The 15,308-nt window shown below is 31.3% G+C and overlaps 1 protein-coding gene across 2 annotated transcripts in view; it reads left to right on the forward strand.

Annotated features, from left to right (window-relative positions):
* LOC106691264 (uncharacterized) overlaps positions 1-14,814 on the forward strand; it is a 59,737-nt gene extending 44,923 nt beyond the window's left edge. For both annotated transcript variants that reach the window (XM_014436978.2, XM_014436977.2), the window contains exons 11-12: positions 334-446; positions 14,589-14,814. In XM_014436978.2, coding sequence (XP_014292464.1) covers positions 334-446; positions 14,589-14,714 — 239 coding nt within the window. In that variant the 3' untranslated portion in view covers positions 14,715-14,814. The remainder of the gene's footprint in view (positions 1-333; positions 447-14,588) is intronic.
* Positions 14,815-15,308: the final 494 nt, after the last annotated feature.

Genomic DNA, 15,308 nt, shown 5'->3' on the forward strand with positions numbered 1-15,308 from the left:
ACCTATAAAATGCCAATAGTCGCCCAACCAATAATAAATACATATATCAATTTTCGATTTATTAATGGGGCACCCACACTCAAACTGTTCAAATTGAACAAAACAAAGTCTATTCTTAAACAGACCTCTTTAAAGTAACTAGAACTTGAAACTGACCAGAAGTGTGTCCATGTGCCTCCATGTTGGTTCTAAACAGCTACAAAGTAAAATTATTCAATTAGATTCCGTTCTTTTTACTTGTTTTTTTTTATTTTCTGCACATCATAGTGGATTATATGAATTAATGATGCAATAATTTTGTTTTTCTAACTAATATGAAATGTATCATTGCAGATGCTTTGTACTATCCGAAAGACATCGGAGCTTTGCATTGCGGTCAGCCCATTTTTAATGAAAGGCCTAAGCCCAACGAAATAGAGATCACTCCTGGACCCGCAGATTATCACGTATGTTACATTTACTTTATCAGTTGTTTTCTAATGGATTAGTAAAAAATAGTAGATAAGGACTTCAAATCAACTCCTGAGTCATAATATCACCGATTCGAGTCAAGCTGCAGTTAAAACATATTTTCAGATCGATTGTGTTTATAAACGTTTGTAAAGAAACAGAACATACATACTATCAACTTTAGCAAAGATCATTCCTGGGTTACTGTAGTACATGTTTATTCTTTATTATATTTAATAGCTATTTGATATTTTGGTTCAAGAAAATTAGTTGACGGCTATATTCTTGATAATAGAGTTTTCATGTTTTTTATAATATTATATTGTACTTTTAAATACTTATGTAATTCACTTCATTTGGACGCAATTCGGCAATCAGCTTCCTTTAAGTTGTATTGTGCGCCGTTAGCAGCTTTAGAGTTAAAAATTTCAAAAGCTGATCAAAATCATTAACATCTCCACTTTCAATTTGATTTAAGAATATTTAAATTTTAGAATAAAGTAACAAAAAATATGTTAAATAATAACCCAGATTTCTTTTGAATAATTTAATATACGATAGGCTGATCAATTTAATTGATTACATCAACTATACAAAAGACAGTCTTTTTTAAATTTTTTTTTTACTTTATTTTTATGCAAAAAAGTCATTTGGGTTTTAATTTAACTTCATTGAAGACTGAAACATTGATTCTGAACCAATTTATTTTTCTATTGTATATTCTTATGTTTTTTTTCTCGAATAAATACTGTTACAAGTGAAAATTTACTCTTTTATTTTATATTTGAAAAAGTTGGCGCCCAAGATTATTCTATTTACTCGATCTACCGAGATTTTATCCTGTGTGGCACCCTTTTTAATATAAGGCTTTAAACACCGATAGATTAATTCCATGACTAATTAACCAAATTAAAGTTCAAAAACTCCACTTCTAGCCATTAATTATATAATTGTGAATTAAAGAGTTTCCTGTCAAAAGTTAATATAACTACTTCTGTAAATTTTTTTTTTTACTAACTCCACACCAAAAACTTGTTAAGGTTATTTGAATTTTTTTTTAAAAAACTTTATTTAATGAAATTTACAACTGTACAAAATAATACAATAAGTAAATATGTTTTATGTTTCATATGCACTTGAAAATCTTGGGAAGGAACCACCCATCGGTGGTACTTCAAAAATTAATTTAAATTAGAAGGTCCCGCAGCCATCTTCTTTTCAGACGCCTCGGAGGATTATCAGGGATTTTTAAAGATGAAAAATTAAGAATTAATGGGAAAGAATGGTTAAGGAGTTTTGAATGAAAAGACGCATATCTGTTTTGGGCCAATTCTGCAACGAATGGGATGTTAAGGTTTTTGTGAATGAGTTTATTTGTAACGTAATAAGGAGCATCAAGGATTTTACATAGGATTTTGGATTGTAAGGATTAGAGGAATTTGATGGTTTGGTGGAGCCCCAGAGCTCAATTCCATTTGAATATTTAAATTTTCCCCTGGCAAATAGATATTCAAATCAACATTTTCAATAAAAATTAAACTTATCTACATTAGATGCTCCAATAGTAATTTTTAAATAAATCTGTAAAAGTGGATATATTAACTTTTGATAGAAATAATAAATTGGTTAATAGAAAAAAAAATTAAAAGATATCCTAATCATAATGAAATTTTATGCATACTTCCTTCATGCATTTTTTTTTCAGTTTTATTGAAAAATAGATGTTTTGATCGGTAAACGTATTGATACTTTGAAGTAGAATATTTTGAAATAATCATACTTACATTTAAACATAAAAATATACTAGAATATATGCATGGCTATATATATTTTAAATAATGAAAAAAAGTAAATACATTGGAGGGAGTATACCGTCCGCAACGGAAGGATTGTACATTTGAAGAAGAACAATAAACCCTGGAGTGTATCCTATATATAGGAAGAGAACACTAAATTATAAAAGATGATTTGCTCATAACGGTCTACGAGGATAATAAACAATTGCTCTCGAAAGGGAGAGTTACAACCGAGGCATTAAAAGAAGAGCACTCACTATAACTGCCGTTAAGGGATGAGGCCGTTTTTCAACTTTATCGTCGGCATTATTAGTCTTAGCGGGCAGCTATTTTAAGGAAAGAGGATGCTGGGAATAAAATTTTTATATCACTTCTTTTGTGTCTATGTGTATGTGTGTCGGCACTGTGAGTCAACGGTGGTTCACTCGATAAAGTTCCCCCATCATTTATTCTGATCCATCAAATGTCACCAGGATCGTAAATACAAAGGGGAGGGAGAGTATTAGTACGGGAAGGACCTCATGCTGAGGCGGTACTCGTCATAATTCCGGTATGTCGTGTCACTCTTATAGTACTCGTCGTGCATCACCAAAAGGAGGATCTTGATGAAACGAGGGTATAAAAAGAAAAGAGCAGTGTGTTGAAATTCATGGGTAACCCTGCAACATATCTTGGGATACATTACATACATATTGCATACCCTATTCACTTTTATACGGCTAAAAAAAACACATTATATATTAAGTATTTTGTGAAAATAATATCTCCCTTATAATTTGTTTTTGGCTGTTGGTTGGTTAGTTGTTTTGAAAATTATGGTGTAAAACCTATTGGTTATCATTGTCTATATATCGTAATTATAGCGAGTAGGTTGTTCGATGTACGACATGTCACAAAAGGAGATCATAACATAAAAAAGGCAACTCTTACCCGTCGAACCCACCCAACTAAGACCCCCGGTGAGAGACGGCCCTATATCACTTTTGAAATATTAGCTTAAGACAGGAAGAGCAAAATTTAATATAGTTAAATCGAGAAATATTTGAATAGCGCCTGAAATTGAAAAATGGCAAGAATTATAGCAACATAAAAATTTTTTGTTTATAATTTTCGTCTTCTCTAGTCTCAAGATTTTCTTTTTGTAATCACAAATGTATCAACAATTTCAACGCAAGCACACCAATTTACATGAAACATTTGGGTACGTATATAGGACTATATATGTATGTGAAAGTTGTATGATGCGCGCACTGGACCAGATGTTTTACTTTCACTTACCTATAGAATGTATATATACTAAGGGAAAGTATTACAATATTGCAGAATTCATAATTTGTGTTTTTGACGAAAATACATATTTTGAGACATCATGAGTTAAAAAAAAATTAATTGTGGCAGTCTTGACACTGCCTGATAAAAGTTAAACTTGCGGAAATGAAGTGATGTATTAAAATGTTATTAATAATAATCATTATTTTACTAAATAATTCAAAACACTATCCAAATTATAGTCTCAAAACATTTATTTCATTCACACGTCCAACGTTTCGGCCAATTCGGCCATCCTCAGGGACAATCTTAATTTACTATGGGACATATCATTTAACCCTTTTAAAAAAACTCCATACAGGCTATTCTGCCCAGGTCAAAATATTTACATCTAATATGTCAAAAATACAATAAACACCTAATAAGTCAAAAACATAAAAAACACAGTCAAATTATTTCTCTTTTACCACAATTTATATATAGAGTGTATAAATTGTGGTAAAAGAGAAATAATTTGACTGTGTTTTTTATGTTTTTGACTTATTAGGTGTTTATTGTATTTTTGACATATTAGATGTAAATATTTTGACCTGGGCAGAATAGCCTGTATGGAGTTTTTTTAAAAGGGTTAAATGATATGTCCCATAGTAAATTAAGATTGTCCCTGAGGATGGCCGAATTGGCCGAAACGTTGGACGTGTGAATGAAATAAATGTTTTGAGACTATAATTTGGATAGTGTTTTGAATTATTTAGTAAAAAATTGCCAGTCTCAAGAAAGAAATTTAAAGATTATAAATAAATAATCATTATCTTATAGCTTAAAGTAACAATATATTAGTTCCAGAATAATAGTAATTAGAATAAAACAGCCATTTGATACGTTAATTCAAGCAAGAAAATCGTTCATATTGTAATGAGATAGTATAAGGTAACAGGAGCTCACTCCTTCGGACCGGTACTGCTCGGATTGTTAAGTTCCTCGTACATCCTATTCTCCTAGTAGAATAAAAATCCTTCTAGAATCGACCATTGTTGCCCCCTATCAGTTCCATTTCATCTCGCATCACGAAATCAATTTACTATCCTTTCATTTGTTTTTCTTGGTTATAGAATATCGGTAGAAGTTTCAGTTCAAAAACCTAGTCTCGAATGAATATATTTAGCCTACAATTAGGACCCAATAATTAACAAAGTTTTCCCTTTGGTTTTTATCTGGCATACCAGAACATCTGCATTTATAAATATCTTTCCAGTACTCCCTCGTTCAGTAATTTTTAATAATCCATGGAGTTCGTCTTGAAGGTATGCATAGATAATTATTATAATTATAATTATATAATTAAATGCAAGTTCCATCATGATATAATAACATACGTTGCCTTCAAAGACAACCTAAGAACTGTCCTATTCGAGGGTATCTCTTCAGTAAGAATTAGTATAATGGCAGGGACAGAGCAAGTCGATCGATGGCCAACAGCTGACCATACCCGCTCCCCCACTGACCAAACAGTCGGCACTGATTGCAAACCGAGTTAGTGTGATCCACAGAGGAGTGTCTCTGAGTCATCACAGTTGTCTTCATTATTGTCGCCTCTCCTCTGTGTCCTTCTAATTTATTCTCAGGACAGTTGGTCAAGACATCCAAGAGTAGGGTATACTTAAGGGTGATGGTCGTCGGTTTAGGATATATTTTAGATCTTGATCGGTTTAGAACAAAGCATCACTATATATTATACTGGTCAGCATAATTCCAATACAAAATGGTCAAAGATCAATTAATAACGGTATAAATGCTGTTCTTTATTCGTTTTTGTATTTAGTTCTTTTACTTAAAGCAGTTTTGGAAGTCTCACTTAATTTACATCTTTCAGGTTTTCCTAATTTCAAATAATGTCCTAGTATTTTAGGAGTACTCCCCCAAATTAACTTAACCAAAGTAACTTTAAAGATATGTGAGGGTACGGCCACAGTAATGAATATAAAAATATTTTTGAGAATAATACTTTCAATGGTGATATTTTAACATGGCCGGATTAACAAGGAAGCAGAAGTAGCAAATGTTGATTTACTTTGTTATTAAAGATGTGTATTTTTTAAAATCTAACTTTCATTTTATAATTAAAATTATAAATTTACAGTTTCATACTTTAACCATTATTTCCAAGAATAAATCCTTATTTTCGTCAGGATTATTATTAATAAAATTAAAAAAATCAAAAATCATATTAAAGTTTATGGAAGTCATTACGTTCCTCGGTTCGCACTATAGAGGAAATCACCACCCTCTTCTAAAGGAAGTCATCTTCAGCTTCCTCTCAAGGCTTTTATAAACTGTAATTTAAAGTTGTCCTTCTCACTTCCAAACTTCTAACCCTCCGATGCTCTTCCTGACCGAGATATCCCTTTTATCCCCACAGGAAGGAGAACCGCGGCTTATGTTTTCTCGAGTGACATTAAATCCAAACAACTAACCGAAGAGAATTAGAAAGTGGAAGACTCTCCCGCAGTTCGTCGCTCCCCCTCTTTCAAAAAAAGAGAGAAAAAGTCGCCTAAGATCCAAGTTTGAGCGGTTACGATCAGCCATTTCCTGCTGTTTATTAAGAGCACAATGGAGAAGTGTCCAAGTGTGCCCCGGGTGAGAGTGGTCCTTATTAAATTAGTGTTTAAGTTGCTCAGCGAGAATCGGCACTGGTCCATTATGGAAGTTCCATTTATATGACAGCCCATTGTCCTCTTTGGAACTCCGAACAGTTCCTTGCCTCTTCCTTCCAAACTGTCTTGGTTTAAATTAGCCCGTTTTCTTATTTTGCTACTGGAAACTTCATTCTTGGATTGCAGTTGCAACACTAAAAGAATGTTGTTGGCACAAACATTAATGTCTTTACACTATATCACAAAATTTTCTTTAGCCAAATATAATAATAACATTCTTTAGTTATTCTGGGACGAGTCCCTTCAGACCAACGTTACAGAAAATAAAAATTGGGGTTTAGAGCCTCTTAGAGTAGAAAGATAAAAAGCAAGTAAAATTAAATTGTAGGAAGATAGTCCGGGTGGTGGTTAATAATGGTACCAAAATAGTAGAAGAAAACTATTTATTGTTAACTCTTTGCGGGGCTTCGTCTGGGCTAAATGAAAGAACAAGATACAAACATTTTAGAAATAAAAGAACATTAAAATAAAAACATTTGTTATGTTTATAAAGTATATAAAAAGAAATAATAACAGCAATATAAGGAAGTATTCATGTAGGTAGACTGGAAACAAGTTACTAATAAGTTATTAATAAATATAACCAGGTGTGATAGAAGTTTTCAATATATATGTAGAAAAATAGATTATAGGAGACCTTTTTTCAATAGAAATAATATTAAATTATAATGTAACTTCTGTTAAATATAAAGTGATGAAAAAATGAACTAATGATAAACAAAAGTAGCTAATAACGTTAATTTCCACCTGTACGAATTTTACATGAATATCAAGCTACTCCATTCATCTCAAAACAAAGAAAAAAAATAATATTTCCATTAAATGTGTAAATCTAAGCACACATAAAAAATATATATATAATCTTAAATAAAAAAATAAAATGACCATTTAAGTTAAGAGAAAGCGTAAATGTTGTAAGAACTAATAGAACAGTAAATAGTCCACGAATTTTATATCTGCAAAACACTTCAATGACATCACTCACGTACTTCAAATATTATTTATCTATATTTAATTTATTTTTGAATAGTACAAGTGTTGTAGGTGTTGAACCTATACATGGTTATCAGATAGGAAGTTTTTAATGAATATGGAGTAAAATATATACCATATATTTTTACCCTTTATTACGACATCGAGGAACTGAAAGCGAGTATTTCTGAAATTTTATAATGGATAAAAAAAATTTATTTTGTATATTATTTTTATTAGCATGAAAAGATACTCGGGCATTTTATAAAATAATAGCAGACTCGGCGATGCTATGCAATGGCTAGATTTAGGGATGTAGATAGATCGAAAGTTTGATGTAAATTAATATATTTAGTTATTTCACCATTGGATTGATGATCATATCAATTGCTCATTATATCTATTTAACATTCTATAGTAAAAATATATTGTAAAAAAATATTAATAACTTTAACTCGACTCAACAAATCTGCAATAAACTTGGTTTAGGGCTCTATTAACTACACCTAAGGGCACGAACCGGCTCTAATTAAACCAATAAAAACTGGAGATGTAAAATAAAACATTTTAAAAGTTTTTCTTTATATAAAACTAATATTTCACCCTTCAATTAATGCCCTTTTAAGGTTGTAATATTAGTTTCTAAGTGGCGTTAATGTTCCTTAGTAGAGCAGACATTCAGTTTTCAACGGTAAAAAGCTTTAAAAGTATAATAAAAAATAAACAAAATTCAAGGAGAACCAGCTTAAATTCTACATTTTTCTAAATAATATAGTTCTTAGCTAATAATTGTCCGAATTCAATGGTTTTTTTGTTTGTTTTAAGGCATTTAATTAAATAACATTATCCAAATATGAAAAACGAGAAAATCGATTGGTACTTAATAACCGTAAACATTGTATACTTTCTGAGCTACGTGCCAGAAACCAAAACGTTTTTTGAACCGGGAGAAATCGGTGATTATTTTTTTATTTCTCTGTATTATCGTTAATACCGGTCCGTTTTAGTTGATTTTTTTTTTCCTGCACGGTTTTTTTAGCGTTGGAATGGGATAAAATGTTGAGAAGTTATGAACGATTATATGAACAATCGTCGCCAGATGAAAAAAAAATCCTCCAAGGGATTTAAGGTAAAAAAGTGAGTAGAGTTGAACCGGTCTTAGTGTGCACTCTGTTTTAGAGTAGATATTTTTTCAAACCCAGCCTCCATTAAAAATTTCAGCTTCATAGGCATTGCTATTTTATCAATTTCGGCTAGATCCAAAAGTAAGATTATTTGTAAAGTATCATATTGTGATCATAGGTTTACTTATTTCATTTATTGTTATCGAATACTAGTTATAGAAAAAAATTATAATGAAAAATTTAAGAGGATTCCCGATTTATTTCCCTACTAAATTAGATATTCCCCTTGATAAGTGAAGATGATGATTTAATACATTTTAGCCGAGAGCCTGTCTCCATTAAAATCTTAAGAATAAATTATTAAAATAGCCTGAGTAGAGCTCTAATCGGCCTAGAGGGAGACAGTTAGGAGTAGGTGGAATAAGTAGGGCCACACCTGGGCGGCCCCACACCACTGTTCCGCTTTTGAATAATTCCATGTCTTAGCACTTAAGTGTTCCCTCACGACCTGCTTTCCTCATGCACCGATTCTATTTCCTTAAGTGGCGACAAATGGTATTGTCTAGCTATCTCGCACTACAGGATATACCATTCCTGCACACATATGTGGAGTTATTATAAACAGTTTCTTGGGACAGATATATTAGCTTCTTAACTCTGCGAAGAAAATTATTTCAAAAGTAGTAAAAACGAATATTTCCTTTACTAACTTCCCCAAATATTTAGACCAATGTTTGTGACGTATAATTAAATAACTTAAATTTCATTCGTTTTATCTTTAACCATTTCTATAGAAGATAGTCGATTCTAGGGTTTAACATTCTGCAATAAAAATCTGAAACCGTGAGTCACTCCTGAAACTAATCTAGCCTCAGTATGGCCTTGCTCTAATTTTTTCATGGATGGGTTTAGATGCGTCATATTACTATATACCTATATAACTATATTACTATATACCTTATCGTACGTGCATGATAAAGGGTTTTAAAATGAATACATGTCTTTTCTAATGTGTATTAGAATCTTTAGGTGAATATTCTCCCTACATAGCTATTTTATGAAAATATCTTTAATAATTTTTACAACGTTTCGGGGTATTTACCTCCAACATCATCCAACATTACCTCCAACATCTAATCCCTTATAATTAATTTGAACCACTTTCTGATTAAAAAATTTTCAACCTTGAAGATTATTCATTGATATTATCTAACCTTTCAAAAAAAAATTAGTAAAGTTTAAGTATTTGTAATAGAATTAAATTTTCGGATTGCAGTATCATAATTCAGTTCAGGGAATATTTATGATTCATAAAAACTATTTTATGTTATGCGTTTTTTTTTTAAAGCTAAACCTATCTTACTTTCTTATTTAATTATTGGGTGACGTTTCGTATAGAGAAAAATCATTATTTTGATTTTGAACCTAGTGTCATATAATAAAAGTAGAAAACATACAGAATCTGTATACATAACTAAAAATATTAACAATGAAGTAGACTTCAAGTTGGACATAAAAGGAATAGGATAACATTATGTTAATAATTTAAAAAAAAGTGAATATATAACAATAATCGGGTTGCTAAAACAAATAGGTGTGTAATTATACTAAAACTTCTCAAATCAATAAACGTGCACAGTCCAATTACAGGGAGAGACAAATAGATAGATTGTATATGTATATTATATAAATAGGGTATTTAACAAAATATATTTTTTAATGTGAAACATTATATTTCAGGAGTTGTAAATGTATATAGGATAATTACATGAAAATATATTATAACATGTAAATATTACTATAAACAAAATATAACTATAGTTATGAATTATGTAAATTTGGAAGTGAATGTAAAAGGTTTTTTTAAAATTTATTTATTGATATTTACAACTGTATAAAAAATACAACAAGCAAATTTATTATTTAGATCATAATGGCGTAATGATAATGATATGATACAGTATGTAGAGAAACTACCTGGTAGTAGAACTCTAAAAACATTTTACAATATAAAGTCACGAGGCCATCTTCTTTTCAGGCTCGGAGGATCGCCAGAAATGGATGAGGAAGCAAGGTTAGAAACTAGTGGGTTTGGGTGATTAGGGATTTTATAATGAAAGGAATGATATCGGGTTCGGGCTAGATCGGTTACAAAAGGAACATTTAGGTCTTTATGGATGGTTTTATTGGTAACAAAATAAGGAGCATTGAGAATTTTACGAAGGATTTTGGATTGTAAGTATTTGATACGAGAGGAATTCGAAGGTTTAGTGGAGCCCCAATGCTCAACTCCGTATGTCCTAATGGGCCTTATTATTGTCATGTAGATCAGTCTTTTGTAACGAGTTGGAAGTTTAAACCGTTTGTCTAGTAAGTGCTGTAATAGTCGGAATCTGCGTGCATTTTCCTGTCTTTTCAGTCTTGTGTGAGGATTTCAGGTTAGTCGTTTGTCAAGGTGTAGTCCAAGATAACGAATCATTTCTACAGGGGTAAGAGCCACATTATTAAAGTATACTGTAGGGCAGTCGGGAATGTAAAAGGTAATTGGTAACATGTAATTTTTCTAATATAATTGTAGATTGGACCTAGTATCTAATATATTTGTAGATTATGGCCAAACATTCAAAACTTCGCCCAATAATTAAATAAATAAGTAATGAGGTTTTTTTCGTTTAAAAGGGAAAAATAATGCTTAATATTGAATCCTTAGACACGAATTAAATAATGAACATTATTGTTTTCTTTAAAGGAAATTTTTCTTTGTGATGTATAAAACACGTAATTGTGGGTAGGGCGTTATATCGTTGTTTAGCTTAAAGATCTATTTATATATAAATATATTTTGACAATTGTATATCTTACCAGTGGTAATTTTCTTGAATATTTAAAAATAAAACGTAGTAGACAAGGATTTCCTTCATTATATGATTTATCGAATATCTAAAAGCAGTCGATGCAAGGAATAATGGCAATTTATTGAGGTAAGTTGGAGGAAGATGTTTGATCTTTAACAAGGTAAACACACATGGAGAGCTATATGTATATTTCATAAACTCCTCTTTGTAAAAAAAACTAGGACCCCATAAGAAAGAGGAAGGGTGGTGGTACCTTGTTCGGAGAACATATGGGAACCGTCCGAGTCGTCTTTCATATTTATGGTGCTTGTTACTGCTACTCCCTTATCCGCTTTTAAATTGAAATCTGATCTGTTTTGAGCTACGGGATATATCAATGATTTATTTACAGCTTCTATATTTTCATCTCGTAACATACTCCTTTAAATTGATGTTCTTTCATGTATTTAGCTTTCGAGAAATATTTAAAAATTCATAGTTGGATCATAAGTATTTTGATTGTTATAAATTCTAAAACCAGTCAAGTACATTTTGAAATTATTGACTATCTTTTGTTATTAGAAACACATGAAAGTACTATACTTTAAAAAGTGTAATCCTAAATATTTTTATATAAAACATGACCAAGCTTAATCATGTTACTTTCCTTTATTGGTATCATTGGCATACATATATTGTCATAACAAAAAAAAAATCAGTTTGTATTTGACTTTATCCATAGTTGTACCATAGACTAGATTTAATTTGTGACAGCCCCACTAGCTTTAGGACAGTCCGTAGGAGGAAGGGTCCCAGTGGAGAAAATAAATCCAATCTAGGGTACAATATTTGGAACACCTTTAATTCATGACAATATTTTTTTTTTAAATTATTTATTTAATATAATTTACAACTGTACAAAATAATACAATAGGTAAATATGTTTCATATAAACTTGAAAATCTTGGGAAGGAACCACCCATTGGTGGTACTTCAAACATTAATTTAAATTAGAAGGTCCCGTGGCCATCTTCTTTTCAGACACCTCGGAGGATTATCAGGGATTGTTAAGGATGAAAGATTAAGAATTAATGGGTTAGGATGGTTAAGGAGTAAAAAGACGCATATCTGTTTTGGGCCAAATCTGCAACGAATGGGATGTTAAGGTCTTTATGAATGAGTTTATTTGTGACGTAATAAGGAGGGCAACAATTTAAAAATAAATTCCAAACGTGCCAGTATTATAGAGAAACAACAATACATTTATGATTTTAGATATACAATGAAAAGTTTTTGTTCCGATCAGTTTTTTTGCAGGAATAGTCTCTTTTTCAATATATTTTGATAAATATGGATTACATTAAGTTAGTTTACTTTTTAATAGCGTTACTTTAGCGTTTATTGTTCACACCTGGCTAGTAATTTCGTCCAGTAACCACCATATAAACTAATACCAAAAAACTTTCCCACTATTGCCGATTACATTGCGCAGTAAATGTTATTTTGTGAGACGAACTAATTGGATAAAAGCTAATGAAGCTTTAATTGATAGCTATTTTTGATTAAAAAAATCTATTATTGGACAATAAAATTTTTAACTCCTGTAAGTAGATCTTAATTTTTTTTTTTAATTTGGTTTTGTTTGTTTCTAATACAACAATAATCAGCATAATATTAATTAGTATAATTTGTATTAAAAACAAATAAAAAATACAATGATCAATTGTTTTGTAATTTTCAATTCGGTTTCTTTAAATTATACCTCTTGATTGTATTTTCAAATTTCCTGTATGTAGATTTTTCATATCTTTGTTTTTATAAAATGGAATCTTAATATTTCAAAAACTGCATTCTTCACACAACCCACTATATTCGCTATAATCCCCTTCTTCTTAAGCCAGATAACCTTCCAATAATACTTCATCCTGTAGTCCTATAAACTTGCTCTCAATTTTTTCTAAAATGTTTGTAGAAAATCCTCCTCAATCGAATTCTTCCCATACTCGAAACCCGGAATTTCTTTCACTCCAGTTTGTATTTCGCTTTCACAAACAAGAAGATGTTCGTGTTGTTGATCATATATATTATGCGCTTGAAAGTAATATTGCTCAGGCACCTTTCTAGACGTAGCACAAGCGCTCAAGCTTTCGACCGGGTGTACTTTTCTAATTGATAACCCACTTACCACAATCTTTATTCCTTGTCTTTAAATCATATCTCTCAAACTGTTTACCCTAAGTCCACTGCAACCAGGGTTCTGAATTGCCTTATATTATAAAAAAAAAAAAAAAAAAAAAAAAAGAATGAATCAGAATGCATTCAGTTTCCACCGTCGTCGCAGTTCCTGTCCGCCAGTCCATCTTAACTCGATAGCACTTCTCTTCTCTAACAATTTCCGGTAACTTAGCTTTCAACTAGACAAGACTACATGGAACCCACCCACCATATCTAAAAGACCAGAACTTAACCGACGATTTGGACAGTTACACAGAATACTGAACACAACTTCTCATCTTTTAACTGTAAACACACGATTGATGTAGAAAACAATCCTGAAACCAATCAGGACCTGCGGACTTATGCTTCTTGGAAGGGGAGGGGTACAGGAGGGTTTTCGAACATTAAACGTATCTAGTCTTTCAAACAATAATAAATGATTCATATTACATAACCTACAAAACTTTACACCATGACCTCAACATCCCTATAGTTCTTGATGTTATTCCATCGAAATTTTATTCTTAATATGATCTATTAGAACCTTATTCGCCATCCTAATCCTTGGCCCAATCCCTATCTAGCCCCAACCATCCCTATAATCCTCGCCGAAGGTTTAAACGACATTGGCCCCAAGACCTTTGACTAATTACTGTTGGAGTTCGGACAATGGCCAGCTTCTCCGTTCAAACCATGAGTGTATGCTACTCAAACGCCCCCCCCCCTTAATACCAGTTACGCAACTGAGAGAGAAGCGCTGGAATTTCATGAAGCCCCGCTTTGCCTTCCACACGAGAGTGGCAAAGCTTGGTTAAGAATTTCATTATTATTATTTTATTGTTTCTTAAAGTTAATTTTCTTTGACTTATACATACAGTATTTATTTTTATTATTTTATTACCTTTATTTTATTATATTTTTATATAAATTCATATTTTTATTCATACTTAACACGATTGCTTTTTTAATCATTGTTATTATTTTAAATTTCATTTGTATCTTTTAATTTAGTGAGTAATATTTACTTTTTTTTCTCTTGTTTTGTTTTTTCTTTTATTGATCTTTTTCCGTTACATTGTATGAATTAATACTTGAACACTAATAGGTATTAGTGTATAATCAATAAATAAAGGGCATTAGGCCCTTTATTTATTGATTATTGTTTTAATAACATTTATCAATAATATAATTTTGTCCTCAATATGATTTCAGATCCACCCTAAGTTCACGGAAGCCTGCCTGCGAGCACACATGACCCAGAACGCTACCTCAGACCTGCAATATGTCAAATACTTCACTCCTACACTGGTCAAGAAAAAAAGTGCTCAGTATTTCTAAGTCACGATAGTTGTTCTTGTACGCTCGATCCCTCCTCTGCCCTAACACTCCGATCTTCGCCTGTGGATTCTATATTTGTGAAAATATATAAATGTACTTATTGGCTGTATTTGTATCATATTGTATAGGGCTGCTGGTCAAGTCCCATACCTAAGTTGTAATTATTGTTGGTACGTGAAAAAAAAAAACCTATTCCAGGTTTTACATATCGGGATATTTCCGTACTTGGTGTTATCTTCTATTGGTTTGTAATACTTCTATATTAAAGGTTCCTTTAACTGGAACATAAAACTATTGATAAGTGTTTCGTTTGTTTGTAAATTAAAAGACTTTTCGATACTGTTTTGAAGTGTACTGTTGATGGTTTATTAATCTCTGATGGTACTTATTTGTAACGATTGTAATTACGATTGAAGTAATTGTCTATTTTATTATAAAATAATGAATAAAAAAATAAAAAATATTAATAAGTAAGTATAAATGCTGTCTCGTATATTGATAACTTGTTCACTTGCTGCTCAAGGGCAGCTCACTTAAAGGTTAAGGTTACCAGAAAATATGATATAGTTTGATAAGTGATCGTTGTAAGGAGCT

This window comes from Halyomorpha halys, unplaced genomic scaffold (genome assembly GCF_000696795.3).
Source record: "Halyomorpha halys isolate HHAL.00 unplaced genomic scaffold, Hhal_1.1 Scaffold2195.1, whole genome shotgun sequence".
In the NCBI taxonomy this organism is placed as follows: Eukaryota; Metazoa; Arthropoda; class Insecta; order Hemiptera; family Pentatomidae; genus Halyomorpha; species Halyomorpha halys.